This window comes from Helianthus annuus, chromosome 6 (genome assembly GCF_002127325.2).
Source record: "Helianthus annuus cultivar XRQ/B chromosome 6, HanXRQr2.0-SUNRISE, whole genome shotgun sequence".
Classification (NCBI taxonomy): domain Eukaryota; kingdom Viridiplantae; phylum Streptophyta; class Magnoliopsida; order Asterales; family Asteraceae; genus Helianthus; species Helianthus annuus.
This window is the reverse complement of record NC_035438.2, coordinates 40094563-40117831: the sequence shown is the minus strand read 5'-3', so window position 1 is coordinate 40117831 and position 23269 is coordinate 40094563. Positions and strand designations below refer to the sequence as shown.

The following is a 23269-nucleotide window of genomic DNA, read 5'->3' as shown; positions in this document are numbered from 1 at the left end:
AATGCCCGCGCGTTGCGACGGGTGTCCCGACTAATATCAGATTTAGTTATGACGTCTATTTTGAACCACAACTCATTCCCAAAAATCACAGCTGAAGCCCACATGTTGATTAAGATGGCTACACAACCGAATTAACCTAAAAGTTAAATGAAATTATAAAACATCAAATTTGATATTCAAGAGCAACTAATCAATTCAGAAGAATAATAAATCAAACCGAAAAGATCCAGCGTCATAACGAACCCGAACCGACCCAGATGACCAGTTTTACACATCAAGCATCAACTTGAAAGATCTAGCGTCGTATACCCGTATTGGTATATTTCTAAAATAATAAAACTTACAATAAAACAAAAGATTTGTCATTAAAACAAATACACCACATTTAAAACATGATGTACAAGTTAATACGGTTACACTAAGGATATAGCAAAGTTTGAAAAAACTTGGTGGACTTTGAGGAAAGGTGCTTGTTAATCGTCCAGGTTACCGAGTTGACCATAGCGCAGCCATTTGATCGCCCGGGTTACCGAGTTCACCATGTAAAAATGGCTAGTTGGTTCAACTTTGATGAAGTGGTCAACCTTGTTTCCAACTCGCTAGCTTTGTGAATGGTAACTACTTCACCTAAAGATCAACAGATACAAAAATTATGAAAGTACACAAAATAATTAAATAAACAAGTTCCAGTTCAAGCTTGAGCTCGGCCCGAGCTCGTTCAAGCTCAGCTTGACTCGAGCTGTTGGTGTGAGTCGGTCTTTAGTAGCTCACGCAGGGCTTGGCTCATTTACACTCTAGTTGTAAGTTGCTTGACGTGTACTTTATGTTAAAACTATTTGTTATATTTTAGATTCTACAATATATATTTTTTATATTTTTGTTATATTTTAGATTCTACAATATATATATATATATATATATATATATATATATATATATATTTTATTTTTGGTTTTGTAGCAAGTTGAATGGTATTAGTAGTAATTAATATGGTGGTGAAATACATAATGGGTTAAAACTTCATAAAATCAAACATGTTAATTACCACACGCATTAGTGGTTCATCAAGGCATCAAGAAACAACTGATCTTGTCATTAGTAACGCATTAGTGGTTCACACAAAAGCGCTGACGGTCGGGTGGTGGTATGTGGCGTGCATAGGGTTCGGCTCGGGTGGAGACCAGGTTCGAGTCCCGTCTCGTGCCTCGCGACCCTGTTGCCGTTCAAAAAAAAAGTAAGACATTTAAGAATACTTTAATGACTTCCCTATTCAGCATTGATTCACATAAAACAATCAAATCTACATAACACAGTAGTATACCCACTATTGACCTGCTTTACTTAAAAAGTGACCGATCCGCAAGCACCCCTCAGATTGCAAACTACTTGTTTTAGCCCCAAGCTTGCTACTTCTAGCAGAAAGTAATGATCCCCTAGACTCCTGCTTGTATAAATTAAAAATGTTAACTAACGAAACAAGTGAAACTTTAATACAAAGCAAAAAAGCTATCTGGGTAACGGGGACTGTAATGTAAGTAAGAACTCACATTTGATTGTGTTGATATTGAAGAAGCCTTAGAACCCTTATTCTGACCCCTTTTGCACCATTTTCCCAAATAGTTGTTTGTTCCATCTGGACCCAACAGTCCAGGAGTAAAACAAACTTCTGCTGCCAAATTTCAAATTAAAAACAAACATATAGTTAGTTTGCCACCGATCAACCTTTAAACACTATTAACATATAAAAATCCATTTTAGCTTTACTTTTTAATATGACCCCTTTGAGATGATACATAACTAAATCAATCCGTTAATAAGTAAACAGACTGAAAGCGCTAACTCTATTCTTAATGTAAAGGACTGGTTTTATAAGGTATCCCCACAGATTGAACAGACCAAATCTTAAAAAACTTATAGAACCAACGATCGATTAGAAAAATAAGTCAAATGAATATTGACAGCAATTACCTTTGTTGGCCTCAGTTGTGCATTCCCTAGTTGGTCTGTGCTAGTACCTTGGATAATCAAAATGGGTGGTTTAGGTAATGGGTTCAAATCAAAATGGGCAAATTCTCTTAGTAATGTCGGCCTGCAACACTTTTTGTCCAAAAGGGTTGAAATCTTTATATATAGCTAGTGTATCAAATACAATTACGTAAAATATAATTTTTTTCAATCATATAACTTAATGAATGAAACGTTTTAGGAGGTTTTATGTATCAGTATAATTTTTTTGCTCCAATTGCTCGGTCTTTAGCATCAGCATATCTTGTCAAAGCATATAAATCTCACAACCTTTTTCCATTTTCCTATTTTGCCTAAAATAGGCTTCGGACCCAAAACATGAAGCATCCGACGTAAAAATAACCGAATTGCATTTCCGTTAAAATAACCACTTGGCTCAATCCACTGCTGCACCATATGAAAGAGCATGGGCCAAATTAACATGATTCTAATTACTACCATAAATCTCATGACCCAAGCTCCACCATTCTTCTTTTCCGATATGTTTACAGGGCGTACCTACACACCACCACTCCAAATACCAAACCATCTCAATTAAACACGCCCAAAATAATAAGCAACCCCTCTTAAATTTATCACGCATGTAATCACACTTGTTAACCCCACTAACCCTCACCGATTGGCTGTCATTGACCTTTTAAAAGGTTGACCAAAAAGTCTGCTCTGAAAAATTTAGTCAACCAACTTAAAAAAATTTCTTTTTCCAGCCTAGCTTTTTCTAACTTGCTCTGAAATTTTAGTCGACTAACTTAAAAAAGTTTTTTTTTCTAGCCTAGCCTTTTCAACACTATTAAACCAAAATTTCCAACCAAATCAGGTAGGGGTACCCAATGACGCCCCTTACCAGACCTAATCACTCGTCCAACCAACCACCAGATGAGTTATGCTCAGAATATTGGTGGTCCGAGTCAGGTGCAAACCCTAAAGAATCTATATAGGAACCCGGTCCATTAACAGGTTGAGCATAACCACCAACACCACGACTTCCCATCAGGTGCTTCAGGTTGTCCCACCCCACTAATCCCCACACTATTCATCTCCTCAAGTTTCCAAGTTGTTACACATGATCAAATGTGTAGAGCGCACACACAAACATACTTACATAGAGCAAAATGAGAGATTGAAATCAAATCGCAGACATATAATTAAAACATACCATGACATCTTGCTTTGATGTTGCAGGTCCCTACACATGACTCAAGCTTATCTCTCATAGAAAATTGCTAGAAAAATGATTGCTGAAAAAAAAAAGAAAATAACCATGATAATGTGAACATAATAATGAAAACTGCATGTAATATAGAAAACAACATGTAATATAGAAAACTGTATACCTCTCTTTTAAGAGCATGTAGACGTTTCTCTCAGCAATTGCTTTCTTGTTGGCAAGCCACTGATCCCTCCAAGCATCTACTGAAGGTAAGCAATCTGATAAACAAACTTTTGAAAACTACTCGATCGAGAACACATCGTATAGAAAACGTACACGAAATATTGCCGAAAGTACGAAAAGCTCAAGCATGGAAGATCCAGTTAGGTTGCTAACAAATCTAATAACCATTAGGTATAATCAAAACCATTTACTTGCAGTATGTACGTACCCTGTCAGTAGGCGTATAGTTTCAATCTAGACTGCTGTGTTGCTGTAAGCATATAGCATTTTAAACAAAGTTACAAAGATAATACAATCAAGAAAATTTCCAGCAAAATGTAAGATAATAATTAACAATAAGGCTTACATTCACTCTTTCAACCCTCCGCATTTCATCTTCAAGCAAAGGTAGTTGTGCAGCAGAAGTCCAACGGAGCCAATCAGCATGATTGAAAAGTCCAATCGTATAATCAAAGCATCTTAATATACCAGGATTATTGTACATTCAGTAAGCACACACATACCAACTATCAATGGCTTGTAAATCTAAATTCGAATTCAATTTGAAGAAATATAATTGAAATCAAGAGCACAAACAACACTTACCTAATTTCGTGTGAACTTACCTGGAGGCATCTTCCATCTGAATCGCATACTCCAAACCCTAATTGTCATGAAACAGAGTAGATGTTCAATCCAGGTTGCTTGCGAGCAGAATAGAAGATCACCAAAACCCAAAATTACAAAAGTGATAGAAGCCCTAGCTCGCTGCACCGCCGTTGCTGGACACATCGGCTCCGCTTCCCTTCCCTTCTGTGGAACCGCACATAAAGCATCTTCTTAGTGACCTTCTCATCGGCATTCAAAGTCTCCACATGCTTCTTACAGTACACAATAGCCACGTCGACCTCGATTGTTTCTCCATCAGAACTTCTTAAAACGATTGTATTTGATGATCGGAATTTTTAGGATTATTGTTGGTAATGATTTTGTAACCAGAGAACCCAAATTTTGAGATTGGGGGAATTTATGAGAATAGAGGTGGCTCTCTTAAGATATGGAAGCGTGTGTACCGGAAAAGAAGGAGAGGGGTCACGACTGTCTCTCTTACCTGGGGCTCCATTGATGAAGGAAAGCCATGAATAAATGGCGTCATAAATTTGGAGGAGATGCTTAAATTACTACAATACCCCTACAGGCGTCTTAATTTATTTTGTACGGACGATTTTACCCTTAAAATTCCACCATAATTCCTTTGTACATGTTGCATTAAAATATGTACATGATACAAAATTACAATCTTGTACATCACTTCTCCTTTTTATAATAGTATAGATAGGGAAATGGGTCAAATGAGAACCATACGAGAATCATAAAAACAAACCCTTTCAAAAGGTTTTTTTTTTTTTTTTTTTTTTTGAATTATCAAAAATCGTAAAAAAATCAATTGATCCAGCAAAAAAATAATAAATAAAGAAAATGTCGCATGCAAAATTTTACATTGGATGTAAAAAAAAGTTTATATTGCCATAAACAAAATTTACATCAGGTGTAACTATCGACTCGACAATTTTTTTGTAATTTCTTTAAAGATGTCTTTATAACATTTTCATCTACGTTTGTGAAAAAAAAAATGGTGGCCCAACTCGCACGAGAAGTAAGAGTTATTATGGTTATCACAATTTGTGGTGGTTCTTAATTGAATCGAATCCTATATATATAGGCTAGTACTTGGCTACAAAGTTCAAATTTCCTAAAAAGTGTAAAAGGTTAGAGGGGCATTGTCAACAATCGATAAGGACTTCGGATTCCTGAATAGGGTTTTCCATGACATCACCCACACTCACGCCTTGCATCATTTCATCTCGTACATTCCACGTTATCATGCAAAGGAGGCAAGGGACGCAATCAAGCCAGTCTTGGATGAGTTTATAAGATCGATAGGACCTCGATTTTCAAGGGGATGCAAAGAGAGGCCAAGGAATGCGTCTACATTGAACCAGATGAACATAACGAACACAAAGGCACATATTGGTACCATAAAATGTAATATGTGTACACGAACAATGCAAGTGTACGCTTAAGTCTCCAACTTTTTATTCCTTATATAATGTTAGATATTTTAGTGTGATCAAAACTGACTTGATGATCAAGATGAATAATAATACACATTAAGCAAGTTAGGAGGTGCGGAAGTGCACGCTTATTTGATTTATTATAATTCGAAGCGTACGAGAGGAGCCGGTACTCTACGGAGGTTCCAAGGGGGCAACGCCCCCTTGGCGGGGGTCCAGGGGCAGTGCCCCTTGGAGCAGGGTCCAAGAGGCGGCAGCCCCTAGCGGGGTCCAAGGGGTAGAGCCCTTGACTGGGGTCGAGCTTTATTTTTCCCTGGTTCAGACAAATTTCGTACACACAAACCATGGTTCAATTTCTCGAAAATCAAAGTTGTATTCGATTAAACTATTCTGATGAACCACCGAAATAATTTGATCTGAGAGTAATTACACGTCTTTCTAATCATCTGGTTTTCTGAAAATTCCTAAACATATAATAAGAGTTGTGCATGGCTCCACCGGGCATGTTGATTATGTAGTGCCATATATGTCAAATTTCTTACTTTGTGATATTCTGAGTGTACCTATTATTTCATATGTTAATAACCAACTTATATATGCATTATCACTTGTACCTTTGGCTTAGGGAGTGATTCAAAAAAAAAACTTGATTTTTCTACTTCTAACCTAAACATTTCATATTTTACATTTTAACCCTTTTTTATTTTTTTCTTACTTTTAACCTAAGTTTTCCATCTTTTATAATTTAACACAACACTTTATTATCTACAACCTTTCGTACCCCATACTATTTATCTTTTGCGTCGTTCTAAATTTTGCGAGTTAACATGTTGTAGCGTGCATGTGAGGTTCAACGTTTTTCCTCTATTTTTTCATATTTGACTGACCTGTCGCAACGCGTCCATTTTCCCCTTTTGAAAAGTTCGCCGCAACGGGTGGGTCGTAGATCGACTAAGTTATTATTTTCTACGTTTTACGTTTCTGGTTAATTTCTTCGTATTAAGACACTGTAACGGGTGTGTGTGGTTCAACGATTTTAGTCTGCTTTTCGTTCAGTGTAATTTTTAGCATTTTATCTATTTTATTTTTACGATGTTGAGAGTCAATGTGGTTGTGGGATTGGTGCTACTTGGCACGGTTTTACGAACGTTTTTAACCTATTAAATATTTTACTAATTTTTTGTTTCGGTTTACCCCTATACTTCCTTTACTTTAAAATTATATTTTACGTGCATATTTTATGTACGGGTATGTGTAAATATGATTTCTTCTACATTCCGACATAAACTTTTTATAGGCGAGTCAGGTCAAATATAATACGTTTTCGTTTAAAGAAACCATTTTTACGTGCATATTTCTAGGTACGTTTTCGTATAAAGTTATGATTGTTCGATATGAATTCCATTTACTTTACGTTTGACCCAATCACAATGCTTATACAGGTTACACCGAGTTTAACTGGACATGTCGAAATGTGTGTTTTCATATGGTTAATGTATCATATAACGTTTGGACTAATACATTCACTGTTTACGATGTACCCGCGCCGCAACGCGGGCGGGTCTTAACCCTAGTTATTTCTTATTTTATGTACTGCATGAATGTACAAGTGTCATCATATTAGTGATCTGTATTATATATTAAATCAATTTTCAACACATACAAACCTCATGAGGGGCAATATTGCCCGCCATCTATTGACTGAAACGGGCGGCAAAGTCAATAGTGTCAGGCAGTTGTCTGGCACTCCTTTATTGGTCCAATAAATTTACGATTTTATCTTGCTTTAAATTTATGATTTTGCCATCAGTTTAAAATTATGTTTTTACCCCCACTTAAAAATAAATTTATGCCTTTGCTCCCAGCTAAAAATTTCCAATTTTGCCCTGGTTTCAAATTTACGACTTTGCCCCGTTTAAATTTACAGTTTTGCCATTAGTTTTTCCCCTTAAAATTACGATTTTGCCATCAGTTAAAAAATATGCTTTTACCCCCACTTATAAATAAATTTACGCTTTTGCTCCCAGCTAAAAATTTCAATTTTGCCCTCGGTTAAAAATTACCATTTTGCCCCATTTAAATTTACAGTCTTGCCTTTAGTTTTTTTTTCTCACAGCCACGTTTCGATTTTACCCTCAAATTAAATTTACATTTTCTCTATCGTTTTTGTTTGTTTTCCTGGCTGGTTAAATTACAATTTTCCCCAAGTGTAAAATTACAGTTGTGCCGGTAACTGCCTGGCACTCCCCCATTGGTCCATTTAGTTTACGATTTTATCCCTGAATAAAAATCATGATTTCGCCCTCAATTCAAAATTACGTTTTTCCCATCGTTTTAGTTTTTTCGCAAAAGTAGAAAACTTTATTTTATTGGTTGACTCGATTTAATTTTTATCCGTGTCAAGGAGCTGCCTAACACTCGCTCATTAGTCCTGAAAAATTGCAGTTTTGCCCTGTGCCGAAAATACGGTCTTATCATCATTTTAGTTTTTTTCTTAGCAAAATTATAGTAGTGTTTTTTACTTGATTGAGAATTATTCGGCCATCGCCCGCAGCGCGGGCAGGGCATCACCTAGTTATAATACAAAAAGAAAGATAACGTTATGTAAACAGTAAACTTTAATTCAAAATTTTTTGTTGTATCTAATACAGGGCGGACCTACTCTATGGGGTGGGTGGGCGGCCGCACCTCTTGAAAAAAAATTAGTGGCATTTTCCGAGAAAAATCCCGCCCGCACCCCTTGAAAAATTCAGACCGCACTCATTGGAAATTTTCGTTCGCACCCTTTAGAAAAAAAGTGTTAGGAATTTATATAAAAAAATTGTGAACACGGATTGAAACCCGACTCAATTATGTAAATAAGTTAGCCCACTAACCCCTCCGTCAAGTCCAATAAGTTACTATCAATTCAAGCCCAACCCAAATACAACTTTAATGAAACAACATCAGTCCAGTTTACAAAAAAACCCAACCGACTGCCAACTTATGTGCGACTCCCGCCCTCCCTCTACCTCACCTCACTGCCAGAAACCTGCGACACCCCCACCCCCGACGACGACTTCAACATTCCCGCCTTCCCTCTGCCTCACCAAATACAACTTTGATTATATGATTCTAGTATAGGGTTTGAAAAGTTGAAATTTAATACTTGAAAATTAAGGAATATTGATGGTTGAACACTCAAATAATATAGCTAATATACAACAACCTAAATAAACTTGTGTTTCCCAGTTTACGATAAGATTGTGTTGCGATAGAGTTGCGATTGCGTTTTCGATTAATCACCACAACATATAATAAGCTACACGTAAAACAATATCCATAACACATTATTCGATTTGCGATAGCGATATGCGACAAATAGATTAGCGATAAACACGCGATTAAACCTCGGTTATCATAGGTAATCCACATAATACAACTAAAGTAAACAAATTAAAAGATTAGATTACAACTCAAAGAGTACAATCAATAGTTAAGCAAGGAGTGACAGATCGCATTTAGCAATCTCTTCTTCCTTTGACTTGTGCTTTGACTTTAGTAACGCGGGGTGTTACATATTCGATGTTTCGACACGAAGAGTGGTAAAGTTTTAACGACAAAATTAATTACGTTGTTTTTATATAGTTTTTAATTAGATACGTGAGAAAGGAGCTCGAACCAATCGATTAGAGTATAATTTACATTTTGATATGTTCGACAAAATTATGTTATGATTGAATCTTAATTGAATTTTGAAAAATAACGATAACTTGTGTTGTCGGGGGCGTCCAAAAACAGAGGAAACCCTGCCCGTTTTTCGAGAAAATCCGAAAACAAAACGTGTTTTATTGTAAAACGACAACTATCGATATCAAGCGACTTTTATAGAAATAACTACAAATGTATAGTATTTTCGATAACACTTTATAACCTACAAAGACGTCGACGAACGCGAACTCTCTTCCAAAATCAATATAATTATCTATATTGTTTCAAACGCCGATAACCCGAATTCGTTTATAAAAATAAATATAGTTTGTATATTTATTTCAAATATCAAACAACACGAATTCTTTTATAAAAATAAATATAGTTTATATATTTATTTCAAATATCAAACAACACGAATTCTTTTATAAAAATAAATATAGTTTATATATTTATTTCAAACATCAAACAAACAATTCGATGATTCTTCTACAAAATAAATATAACTCATTATATTTATTTCAAACGCCTAAACGACATATACCTATATTTTGATAATTAACATACGAGACGCGATATATAATACGAGTTTGTTATATATTATTTTCATATAAATATTCATTACATACACGTATGACTTCCCGGGACGACTAACTCGATTATATCGATATATTTATACTTTTATATAAATATTTATATATTTTAAATCCCACGAAAAACTAAGTATTTACACAATTTAGTAATTTCACCGACATTAAACGAAACATAACAAATATATCTTTAACGTTTCCATTAAGTTGACAACTTATCGTCGAATCGTTCGGTTAACGATTCGGTAGAGCTCGGTGACATGTAGTTTAGTTACCGCTTTTATTTAGAAACTTATAAGATATTCCGTGTTACGGATATTATAGAATGCACGCTAGCGAATCACGTCTTGGAAATGACATCACTGAGTCATATTTAGCTAGCTTTGCACATGAAAATCAAGGTGAGTTCATAACCCCACCTTTTTACGGTTTTACATTTTTCTAAATGTTTTCGGGGTGGAAAGACATGCAAATTCTTCAAAGCATACAAGGGTTCCGATAAACATAAATTACATATTTCTAAACCATTTTACAAACAAGTTTTAACTAACATAAATGGTTGTTGGTGCATATGTCTGCCGACTTCGTCTTGTATCGAGTCATGTAATAGGTTAGATAGACCAAGACACGTAGTACGAGAAAAAAGGGAAACAGGCATGAATTAGCCATCTCACACGAACTGACCAGTTCGTGCGAACTGGCCAGGACGTGCGAAATGGACCAGCTCGCATGGACAGTTTCATGCGACCTGGGCTTGCCTATATATAGAGGGTCTTGGGTCTTTCATTTGTAACTTTCTGATTCCGGTAGCGAAGCTCTGCTGAAGTGTCGCCAAGCCTGTAAAACGTTCTGAAATCAATACAAACGACAGTTAATCTACTTCTAAGTGCATATCAAGCTGAATGAAGATCAAATCAATGAATTCCGCCTCTGATTTGGTCAAGAACTCTTCTGAATGTCTCGTTTAGATCGATTCACTGATCCTACAAGTGGTATCAGAGCTCAGGAGGAAGAGTTCTTACCATTTCAGCTCGATTTCATCAAAAACTTCTGATTTCTAATCATTTCTTCTCACTTTCTACACTTTTTCATCGAAATCAGAAGGTTTTTACAGTTAAAATGACCTGATTTTCACATATAACACGTAAAATACTGTTTTAATCAATCCGTGAAAAAATCAGAACCAAACTCGACCTAAAACTTGATAAAATTGACCAAATCGCGTGAAAAACGTGTCAGATCGTTCGAGAAACCCTCAGTTCATTTGAAATTTAATGAGTTCGTACGGTGTGAACAACTCAGGTTGTATGAACTCAGTCAGATCGTTTGGAGGAAGTTCAGGTCGCTTAAAAGTGACCAGGTCGTTTGAATCAGTTCGCACGAGGTGATCCAGATCGAACGAGGTGTATCAGGTCGTCTGAAATTTGTTCAATTCGTTTGAAGGTGATTCAGGTCGCACGGTTTGACATCAATTCCGGGTTGCATGGTTTGACGTCATATCAGGTCGCACAAATTACAGGTCGTTTGAAATTATACCCAGTTCGCACGGGTTGATCTCCAGGTCGTTTGGGTTGTTACCAGTTCGTTTGAAAAGTCTGTTTTTTTCTTTTTTGAAATTTCAAAACCGAAACATGGATTCTGAATTTTATAATGCATTTGCTACTGCCCCGGGTACTCCTGTTACTCTTGCTCAGAGTGTGACTACGGAAAATGAAACGGGAACGTTACAGAAACCTCCTAAGTTGATGAGCATTGAAGAATATTACGGTTGGTCAGAACGTTTCGAAAACTGGGTTCAAGCAAATTATCTAAGGTCTTGGGAGTGTACTGAAACCAAGTACGTTCGACCTCGTAATAAAGTGGGAGTTACCAAGAATATTTCTGAATTTACGGAAAAAGAGAGAGAAATGTACAAGGCAGAAAAAATGATGATCAGTTTACTTCAACAAGTTGTGAAAGAAGACATTTTCATATTACTTCAACATGATGATAGTGCACGTTCGATTTGGGAAGCACTTCGTACAAAATTTGAAGGAAGTACGGAGATGATCAAGAATAAAAAATCATTGTTAAAGAAAGAATTTGAATTATTCTCAAGTTTGCCAGGTGAAACTACAAAGACTCTTATTGAGAGATATTGTCATTTAGTACGTTCAACGAGTCAGTTGGATATCACTAAAAATCGAGAGGATTGGGTTGAAAAATTAGCCGATGCTTTACCTCAAAAAGAATGGGGTACATATCTTATGATTTTGAAGAATACCGGTGAGTATGATAGATTGATAATTGCTCAATTCATTGAAAAGGTTGAAGGACAAGATCTTGAACAACAAAAGATCGCTAGAATGAACAATTCAAGTGGTCAACAAGATATCAAGATGTATTACAAAATTAATGTTCAAAATGTTGAAGCAAGTCCGAAGATCCAAACCGCTTTCAGCGTAGAAAACTCATCCGGATCACTCAATCAAAGCTCAATCAACAACAGTGGATTTTCTTCATATCCGAGTGTTAATCCTAATGTTTCAACTTCAAACTATCAGTCTCAAAGCTCAAACAATGGTAATGGTCATGTGCTACAATGCAACATCGCGTTGCATCTTCAGAACGGTCAGAATTTCTCTGAAGAAGTCGCTAAAGGTCATATGGCGTTACTAGTTACTGTGTTAGAATCATAAGAGAGTTTGGTTGCGGTAAGAATCGGAAATCCTATGTTAACAAAAGAGGATTACGATCAGATTGATGCTGAGGAATTGGAGTTAATGGATATCAAGTGGTGTTTAGTGAGCGTATTGAGGAGAGCTGAGAAATTTAAACAGATTACAGGAAGAGATGATTTACGTGATGCTAATGTTTCTACTTTAGGTTTTGATAAGTCTAAAGTTACTTGTTTTCGGTGCAGGGAAAAAGGACATTTCAAGAGGGAATGTACCAACCGAGAAGAAGGAGGAGCTTAGAATCCTTTGGGGAACAATGATTATTATTGGAAAGCAATATATCATCAAGTAGCTCAACAACCGTCATCATCCCGTGCTATTGAAGATGGAAAAAAGAAAGCTTGTATTACTATGCCTCCAGATCAAGAAGATGAAAGATTGCCAGAGGGATTTAGCTGGGACAAATACATTCCGCCTGAAAGTAACTCAAAGTTTAGAGCGATTATTGCACAAATCATTCAAGAGCCAGAGTTGATGAAAGAATGGATGGATGTGTTTGCAAATGATGAGGAAAGTCAAGATGAAGAGTCGGTCACTTCAGAAGATAGTTCAGAAAAGACACCAGTCTTTGATCAATCATCAACTGATAGCAGTGATGATGATGAAGAAATTAATCAAATAAACATTGGTAAAACACATTTATCTCCTAAAAGTTTCAAATTTTATTTTGCAGATAAATTGGAGAAGCTAAAGGAGAAACGAGCAGCAAAAGAAAAGAAAGAGGTAAAATGTGAGAATGTTGTACAGGTAGAAGAAAAGAATGAACAGAGTGAAGAGGTCAAAGTTATTGAAAAGATTTTAGAGGTCACAAAACCTTGTCTGAACTGTTTAGAACCATGCAAACATTGTGAAGAGAAAGACAAGAAGTATAGTGAGCTAGACGAGATGAAAGAAAAATTGTTGTTCGATGTTAAGTACGTGAAAGAATCTTATGATGTGTTGAACAAAACAGTAAATCAGTTGGAAAAGACAAACTCAGAAAGGGAAGATGCTTTGACAATGATGAATGCAACAATGATGTCTAAGCAGAAGGCCATAAATCATTATATTGAAGAGTGTGCAGAGTTGAAGCAGGAATTGGAGACTGAAAGAATCAGACGATTGCTAATGAGTTATTCAAGTTTTGACTACTTGATTGATAGAATTTATCCGACAGTAGCAGGTTTTGAAGCTTTTCAAGATAAGAAGTCAGAAGATACGGATACTGGTAAGAAACAAAGTGCAAATTATAACAAGTGTCCGCCTCCGATCTGGGAAGGTTATTCTCCCAGAAACCAAATTCGGAACAACTCAAAAAGGCAGTCAATATAAAGTTAAAGTCTGAAACAACTGATGAGTTACAGACAACATTGATGTCACATTCACATCGTCTAACACAGATCATGAGTCTGAGTTAATAAAGAAAGTGGTCGATCAGGTGTTAGATAAGGATGAGGAGTCAGAGTCAAAGTCTGAATCTGAGAGTTCAAGTTCATCAGTTGACAGTTCGAAATCATCGGTCAAAAGGGTTTACAATAAAGAATTTATGTTATCAAAAAATAATTTGAATGATGAACAAATCAAAGTGGCATATACTTTGAATGATTCAGACAAATTATATTCTGATGAGAAATTTCCAATTAAAAATGTGAAAATTGAAAATATTAACACAGTTTTTAAATTGATAAAAATAAAGATTACAGAAATAAAAGATAAAATGGAATTTTGAAAATCTAAATATACTTCTAGAGTTCAACAACGTTCAAACAAGAAGAAAGGTTTTTGTCCAGGTCATCAAAAGAAACCGAATCATAAAAGCAATTTCAAAAAGAAGGGGTTGGGTTTTGATGTTGAAAATAATCAAAATATTAAAGATTTTAAATCAAAAACTGTATTTGTTTCAGGGGAAAATTCTGAGGAAGAGAAAAAGAGCTCATTCTAGAAGCAATCGAACAAAGCATTTCTTGCAGAAAAACAGAAACATGAGAAGAATGAAGCTAATCAGAAGAAGAAGGAGACGAGAACCTGTTATCAATGTAAAAAAGTTGGGCACATTGCATGGAATTGTCCAAAGGCAACCCAAACAAAACAGGGAGTCTCTAAAAACTTGAAAGAAAAGATGGTTGATAATGAACCACCAACCGAACAATTTAAAGTTTTGAAAAATTCAAAATTTGAAGTTGGTGAGAGTTCAAAAACTTTTTACAAAAGAAGAGCAAATCTTAACAACCACAAGTGGATTGTTAAGAAAACAGATGTTAAATCTGGCAATGAATCTGATTCGTCAAAGTCAGAGGAGCCACAAGTTGAGCTAAAAAGTGATAATTCCGTTCCGATAATGGATGACGCAAATTTTCCACCATTGTCAAACGGAAATTTAAAACAAAAAGTTGGCAAAGTTGAGATTTCAAATCAATTCTTTTCTGAAAAGAAAGAATTTGATGTTGAAAAAGCCTTTAACCCTACAGTTCAAATTATTTTTGGAAAAATGGTCGATGGTAGGGAAAAAGGGGTTAAAGAATTTTATGAAGCAAAAAAGGAATGTTCAAAGACCAAGTGAAATTGAACCGGATGCACCCAAAGCTGGTCAGGCTTGGGTGTCTGTATTCTTTGCTTAAAAATCCTGACTTGCCGGAGCTTCCAAGTTGGTAATCGTGGAGCAGGAATCGGCATCATTCTTGAAAAATATTTGTGTGAAAAAACTTACAAGTGGTATTTTTCTTGAAAAATTCAAAACTGTCATATTTCGATTTACAAATGGTATTGTTGATAAGAATCTACAAGTGGTTAATCAAGGTCATTAAGTTGAACTTGATTTAATTTTCATACAAGTGATAGTTTTTACAAGTGATTGAAAGAACAAAATGATGAATGAAACCCCATGATTGTGAAATGACAAATAAAACTAATTTTCCGGAAAAACCATTTTGATTAAAACAAACTTAAGTGTTTTGAAATCTTAATTGGAAACTAGTTCGTTGTCAGGGGAGTTATGATTGTTTACGCCAAGTGAATGGAAAATTGAAGCAATTCACATCTGTTTGTCAGTTTGTTTGTACATTTTATTGTTTTTATTTTCAAATTTTCCCGGAAAATCAAAAATTGGAACATATTTTTGATTTTAGGGGGAGAAAAAATTAAAATTTTGAAAATTTGAAAAATCCAAAAACATGATAAAATCTAAAAAGCCAAAAACATAAAAAATCAAAAATGAGTTTTGTTGTGAAAAATAGGAAATGATAGTACATCAGTGGACTATCACAGCATGCTAAAGAAATGGAAAATCACATGTGATAAACGATTTCACTAATGATATGCCAGTAGGTTTTTATACATTCAGTAGATTGTTTTCGAGATATAAACCTAAATATCAAATACTTACTTATCTCGTGGGGAACATCTCTCGGATATATGGCTAACCACCGAAATCTTGTTTGAAAGATAGTTTATTTCTGACATACTAGGTCTTTGTACGTGTTGATATCTGGGGTATTACACCAGGACTTCTGATTTTGCGGAAGCAATAGCCTAGTCCTCGTATAATACTCTGCACGGCTTTAATCATAAAGCCCACCCTCGGCATAAAAAATGATGAAACATTGAAAAATGCTAATCATGTGCTGTTGAAGAAAAGATCCCCAAACGGGACACACCTAAAAGACGAGCCATCATCTCTTTGTCTGAACGAAAGTTCTAACCTGAACTCTCATGGTCTCGCATTACCCGTTTACAGATATCATTTGTTGGTGCACTGAATGTCTATTAACTGCGTCTGCATTGAGTCTTTGGTCTAGATAGGTTAGTTTGGAGCACGAAAATCAAGAAATAGGTTTTAGCATGTAATTTCGCTCCAAATGACATTCATGTCATTTGAAGCGAAATCAGGTCTTTCATGTTAATTCCGCTCCTATTGTTATGTTGTGATTTCGCTCCTGATGTAACCAAGTGATTTCGCTCGTAAAGTGATCACATGGGGTTTCGCTCCTACTGTTTGGAGCGAAATCAGACTTAGTATAAATACCTATGATGTGATCTCATATGTAACGTTTGGAGCGAAATCAAGTCATGTGCTAGGTGTCGAAACGCTGTCAAAATTTACTCAGAAAGCATTAATAGAGAAGGAAATTGAAAGGAAAAGCTGTTGTGACTTTGTTTACATTGATTCCGCCTCTGTACACGAAGATGAACTGCCTTATACTGACTATTTAGGGTCGCACACGGTCCAACAAGTGGTATCAGAGCTCAGGACGAGGAGTTCATACCATAGCAGCTTGATTCTACCGGATTTTCTCATTTCTACTCTCTTCTTTTCATATTTTTCTGATTTGAACTAGTTCCAATGGTTGAAATGGCCTGAATTTCGAGTATATTGTATAAAACACAGTATTAACATACCCTAGAAAGAATCAGGTTAAAATTCGGATTAAAATTGGTAAAAATTGCCTAAAAACCTGATTTCACTCGGAAAAAAAAATCGCTAATTTCGCTCGAAATTCACATGGTAATTTGGAGCGAAACCTGATTTCGCTCGAAGAGAAGTTCTGATTTCGCTCTAAGGGACATATGTTCTGATTTCGCTCTTGAGACAATTTCTGATTTCGCTCGAAATCAGTATACATCTGATTTCGCTCGAACAGTGTCTATTTGATTTCGCTTGAAATCACTGTTTTTCAAAACTTTGAAAATTTTCTAAGTGTTTGCTGATTTTTCAGGTACTTTCAAGATGGATGATCTTTTCATGAACCTGTTCAGCGATATGTATGCGTTTGCTGGAAAGTCTGGAGACGATACGTCTTCAAGCAAAACGAATGAGAATCCTTCGAATGCATAGAAAAAGTTATCGGATGCTTTGGAAGTTGAAAGTGCTTTCGGAACTTACAACAAACCACCGAAGTTGATGGCTATCGAGGAATATAGCCGGTGGGCCAAGAAGTTCGAAGATTGGTTGAAAGCCTTTGCCTTTCCCAGCTGGAAGAATCTAAAAAATGGATACCAGGATGGAGGCAAAAGTGGGGAAAGTTTAACTTCACCTGAGGAGATAGAATCGTTTGTTGCTGAGCAGAAGTGTGTCGCGTTGTTGTTTCAATCCGTTCCAGAAGATATAATATCTTTGATCGAGTACACTACTGCTAAAGACCTCTGGGAAAAGTTGAAAACCAAATGTTTAGGAAGTACAGAAATTGTGAAAAACAAAAAGAAACTACTTAGAAAAGAGTTTGATTTGTTTGGGTGTTTAAAGAATGAATCTGTTTGTAAAATGATTGAGAGGTTCGGACATCTAAAGCTGGAACTAGCTAGACATGGAATTACTTATTCTGAAGATGAGCTAGTTGACAAATTGTTCGACTCGTTGCCAGACGAGATGGATTGGCAATATTATGCGCTGATGCTGAAAAATACTATCAAGGCACCAGAAGTGTTGACTGTAGATTTGCTGATTGAGAAACTCGAGAGTCACGAGTTGGAATTGAAGAAGACATACAAAGTAAATCACTCATCGTATCAGCAGAACTTGGATTTGTATTATCCAAAAAGCATGATGCCAAAGAACACATCTCCCAAGACTGCGTTTTCTGCCAAGAATGTCTCCACAACAAACAAAGAAAGTCAAAGCAGTGGATATCATAGTGGTTATCACAGTGGATCTTCATCAAATTCAAACCAGTCTGATGCAAAGAACTTATTTCAATGCAACATCGCTATAGACTTAAAGAACGCTCAGAATTTCAGCGAGGAATCTGCTAAACAACAGATGGTTTTCTTGGCGTCGGTGTTAGAATCTTATGAAGGTCTTGTAGCAGGGAAGATTGGCAACACCAACCTGACGAAAGAAGATTATGTTCAGATTGATCCTGAAGAGATGGAACTGATCGATATACGGTGGTGTATGGCCAGTGCAATTCGTCGTGCACAACGTTTTATGGAGATCACGGGGAGGAAGTCAATTGGTGGACCATCTACCAAGTTGGGGTTTGACAAGTCCAAGGTGACATGCTTCAAATGTAAGCAGAAAGGTCACTTCAAACGTGAATGCCGGAATGCGTATGCCGATGAGTCTGAGAACCCATTCAGAGAAGATTACTACAAGAAGGCGATTTATTATCATAATAAATCTGAGCCGCCAAGATTCAAGCAGGTCGAGTAAAACAAAGAAAGGTCTAGAGCTCTTGCAGTAATTCACGACGATGAAGGCTACGACTGGAGTGAGTTGTTACCTGAGGAGGATGCGGTTGGATATGCATCCATGGGAAAAACAGAACCTATTCCTTGGAAAGACAACAGAACTGAAGAACAAAAGTACATTTACAGAAGGTCGCTGGCCTCGAACAGATTGGTCAGATTAGCTGGTATTTTTAATGAAGCAGTAAGAGCTAAGAGATGGGATCCAGATAGGGAATGTTATCTTGACCCATATGGAAACATTGCTGTTGACCATAAAACTCTTGATGTGGAAACTATAATCAAAGAGTTTAAAGACGAAGATGAGTATTGGCAGAAAAAATGGTGGGGAAGCGGAGATGAGAAAGAGATAGAAGAAGAGAAGTCAAAGAAGATTGACACTGGGATCATTGACACGACGCAGGAGTTGAATGCTGAAAATCTTGGAAAAATGGCTGACAAGGTGCTGGCAGCTAAGGCACTTGAGGTAGATTCTAAATCCATCTCTGAGTCTAAAGGCCAGGTCAGTTCAAACTTGTCAACGACTGAGTCAGGTAAAAAGGTCAATGGTGATGTTGTTTGCAAAAATTGCATCAAGGAATGCAAAGTTTGTAACACAGTCACTTATCGCAACAGTAAGAAGGTTGAAGATTTGACTGCGAGAGTCAGAATCGTTGAGGATCAAATCCTTGATCGTGATAAAAGGGTTAAAGCTTCAACTGAACGGTTAAAAGAATTAACTAACAAAATCAAAACGATAAAATTGACCATGAAAAGATTAGGCAAGAAAATGAAAGGTTAGTTCTTGAAAACCGTCAAATCACTGAAAAGTTTGAGAAACTGAAAAGCACTATGAAAGATAATGATGACAGAAATGGTAAAACTTATAAAGAAAATGTTCAACTAAAAATGGTGCTTCAGCTAAAAGAGGAATCAATCAACCAACAACTGGATGAAATCGCAAAATTAAAGCTTAAAGTTCAAGAAGCTGAAATTGAAAATGAGCGAATCCAGTTGAAGCTTAGGAGTTACAACTCCGCAAGCTTTGTTTTGCAATATATTGTTCCAAAATCTATTGGCAAAAACAAAGCTGGCGAAGATGTTTACTCTGATGGAACCGGGGTGGGTTTTCATCAAGTTCCACCACCAATTTTGGACAATTATTCGAAAAAACAATCTGGGTTGGTTGAAATTGAAAAAGAAAAAGTAGTGAAACTTCCTGATACAATTGATGTCACGTTCACATCTTCCGATGACGATAGTGTCCAAACTGATGTTGTAAAAAGTGCTGTTGATAATGTGCTAAAAACGGACAGTGACACTACTGAGGAAGATGGATGTTTCTTGGACAAATACATTCCGAAACAAAAGTCCAAGAACAACTTACATGAAGAACCAAATCTTATCATGTACAAGATGTTAGGTTCAGATAAGTTGTTTTCGGATTCTGAGTTTCCCATTGTGAATGTAAATGTGAACAAATTGACAAATGTTTTCAAATTGGTTGAAGTTGAGTTGTCAGAAGTGAACAGTTTGAGTCAAACAAAGAGACAAATGAATTTTGAAAAAGATAAATCATACTACAAGAAACCTGTTATTCCATCACGTTTTTATAACAACAATCGAAACAATTGGTCGGTTGGTTATCAGGGTGGTAAGAGTTATCAAAAGAGAAATGTTCAAAACAAAAAGCTTGTTGAAAAGAAGGTGTTTGTGAACAGTTCGAGTTCACTTGCTGATGAAGAGAAAAAGATTTTTTCGAAATCGAATGAAGAGTTCTTTGAGAAGAAAGTCTCACAGTCTCAGTCTGAAGGCACAAGTCGGATAGCTGACACCCGAACATGCTTCAGATGTAGTCAGGTTGGACATATTGCACGAAAGTGTAACAACTTGAAGCCTAAGACTGACACTGTGAAGACTCAAAAGAAGAAAGTTGATATGAAGGGTAAAGCTTCAGTGGTTGTTGAGAAAAAGAGTTTGAAAAATGACAACACCAAAGTAAAAAATGAACCCGTAAAGAAAGTGGTAACTAAAAATGACAAGTTTTACAAACGGGTAGCATTATCTCAACAAGTTTGGAAACCTAAAACAGAGACAAAAATTATAACTTCAGAGGAGAATAGGGTTGAGGATTCAATTCCAATTGAGTATGACGCAAATTTTCCACCTCTTAAGGCTGAAAACTTTAAAATTCAAATTGCAAGAGTCAAAAGTACCAAGGTTACACCCAAGACTGATGAGGCTTGGGTGGACACAATGTTTGACTAAGCAGTTTGAATTGTCGGAGCTTCCTGGATCGCGAAGCATGAATCGGCATCCTTATTGAAGTTTTTAAATCAATTTATGTTGTGTACAGGATCTTCCAAAACTTGTTTCGTGATGGATCATGGATAGTGGAGCTTCCAGACATATGACAGGGAAGACTGCATTGTTGTATGATGTGAGGAATATCAATGGAGGTTACGTAGGATTCGCGGGTAATCAAGGTGGTAGGATTGTAGGTGAAGGAACGTTATCCAATGGGATTGTGACGTTTGAAAGAGTTAATTACATTGCTGAGCTGGAGAATAATCTGCTGAGTATCTCCCAGATCTGTGACAGGATGTATACTACTCACTTCACTGATAAAGAATGTTTGATCTGAAGCCAGGATTTGTAATCCCTGAGGAATGGATTATCATGAAGGCACCAAGAGTAAATGATATGTATGTGTTGGACATGAGCGTAGCTACTACAACCACGGGTCAGGCTCATTGTTTTGTGTCCAGAGCAACTGAAAAAGAATCGAGATTGTGGCACCGCAAGATGGGGCATATACATCTAAGAAAAAAGAATCACTTAGTGCACAACGATTTGGTTACAGGAGTTCACGTCAAAGGTTTTCATCTGGAAGGGGAGTGCATTAGCTGTGTCAAAGGCAAGCAGAAGAAAAAGTCACACCCTACAAAGCAAGTTAATTCAGTTTCAAGACCTCTGGAAAGACTTCACATGGATTTATTCGGTCCTGTGAATGTCAAAAGTATTACAGGAGATTACTACTGTTTGGTCGTTACTGATGATTATTCCAGATTTTCATGGGTTTCTTTCTTGAAGACGAAAGATGAAACGTTTGATAGTTTGATGGCGTTGTTCAAAAAGATTGAGAACTTGTACCAAAGGCGTATCAAAAGAATTCGTAGTGATAATGGTACTGAATTCAAGAACAGCAAGATGGAAGAATTTTGTGATGAAAGAGGTATATTGCATGAGTTTAGTGCTCTGTACACTCCGCAGCAGAATGGAGTCGCAGAACGCAAAAACAGGACACTAATCGAGACAGCTAGAACAATGCTCGCAGATTCAAAGTTACCGATAAATTTTTGGGCTGAAGCTGTTTCCGCCGCATGCTATACGCTCAACAGAGTTCTCACTGTCAAAAAGTTCAACAAAACATGCTTTGAGCTAATCAATAACCGCAAACTGAATTTGAAGTATCTAGAACCGTTCGGGTCACCCTGTACTGTTATAGAGCCTCATGGAAATTTTGGACCGAAGTGCATAGAGGGTATATTTGTTGGATATGCAAGTCCGATGCGACGTGTCTTCGTTCCAAGTGAGAAGCGGATTATTGAAGCTGCAAATGTTGAATGTCAAGGTTACACAATGCCGCCACAGAATCCTGGAGATTCATGGCGTTATCATTATGACAAGTTATGGGATTCGTTTGACATGAGGGAAGAATCAAAGGAAGAAGAAGATTTCTTTAATGAGTTGGATATTTTGCGTGAATACGAGCCACAGCAAAGGTTCCCAGCTGAATATTCTAGAAAACCACGGGAAACTTCAAATGATGATGAAGCAGGTCCTAGCAATGCTGGTGAACATGATGATGAAGTTGCTCCTGGCAATCAGTCGGAAGAGAATGATGATCAAGAAGCTGAGAACATGCCAGTATTTGATCATGGTGATTCAGATTCTGAGGGGGAGCAGATCCAGTTCTCAAGTCAAACAAACCAAATCGGTGAACAAGATGCAGATCAGAATGTTACTAATCAGAAAGGCAATATAGATGTTCCAAGTGAAGTAATGCCATGAACTCTTTCATACCATCCAGAGGAGTTGATCATTGGAGAGTTGCAAACAGGCGTTCGCACGAGACGTCAAATTGACCAGGGCCTTACATGTTTTTACTCTACAGTAGCACCTTTAAAAACTGAATTTTCATTGAGTTGTTTTATTTCGCAGATCGAACCTCGAACTTACAAAGAGGCGCTTACTGAAGACTCTTGGGTCATTGCGATGCAAGAAGAGTTAAGTCAGTTTGAAAAGTTGGGAGTGTGGAAGTTAGTAGATTTGCCGGATGGTCACAGGAAAATCAATACAAAATGGGCATTTAAGTGTAAGCGAGACGACAGAGGAGTTGTTGTACGAAACAAGGCTCGACTCGTTGTTCAGGGCTTTAGTCAACAGGAGGGGATTGATTTTACAGAAGTCTATGCTCCTGTGGCACGACTAGAAGCAATCAGAATTTTCCTGGCATTTGCATCTTGGAAGAATTTCAAAGTATATCAGCTAGATGTAAAATCGGCGTTTCTTTATGGGAAGGTTAAAGAGGAAGTTTATGTCGGACAGCCGCCGGGCTTCATCGACCCAATCCACAAAAACAAGATCTACTTATTGGAC

At 36.7% G+C, this 23269-nt stretch overlaps 1 protein-coding gene across 32 annotated transcripts; it reads right to left on the bottom strand.

Moving 5' to 3' along the window:
* Positions 1 to 300: 300 nt before the first annotated feature.
* On the bottom strand, positions 301 to 4520 carry LOC110865279. Of its 32 annotated transcripts, none has more exons than XR_004860564.1 (9): positions 3765 to 4513; positions 3512 to 3668; positions 3360 to 3438; positions 3182 to 3263; positions 1969 to 2523; positions 1548 to 1669; positions 1333 to 1441; positions 1046 to 1213; positions 301 to 627 (listed from the first exon to the last, which is right to left on the bottom strand). XR_004860564.1 is itself a non-coding variant. In XM_035974540.1 (6 exons), exons 2-5 carry the CDS (start codon positions 3237 to 3239, stop codon positions 1107 to 1109), a joined length of 396 nt encoding a protein of 131 aa, XP_035830433.1. In that variant the 5' UTR covers positions 3240 to 3263; positions 3360 to 3418; the 3' UTR covers positions 301 to 627; positions 1046 to 1106. The 32 variants fall into 32 exon arrangements, 1 of the variants encoding a protein (XP_035830433.1); XR_004860568.1 differs by having other exon boundaries at positions 1548 to 1666; XR_002550474.2 differs by having other exon boundaries at positions 1969 to 2097.
* Between the last annotated feature and the right edge of the window lie 18749 nt (positions 4521 to 23269).

What these genes read in the sequence shown, in the direction of transcription:
- LOC110865279 (XM_035974540.1), bottom strand. Translation starts at nt 3,239, where the DNA reads ATGAGAGATAAGCTTGAGTCATGTGTAGGGACCTGCAACATCAAAGCA. An exon ending in CATCAAAGCAAGATGTCATG is followed by an intron (nt 1,670 to 3,181) that starts GTATGTTTTAAT and finishes GAAATTTGGCAG; the next exon opens with CAGAAGTTTGTTTTACTCCT. An exon ending in TCACTTTTTAAGTAAAGCAG is followed by an intron (nt 1,214 to 1,332) that starts GTCAATAGTGGG and finishes GAACGGCAACAG; the next exon opens with GGTCGCGAGGCACGAGACGG.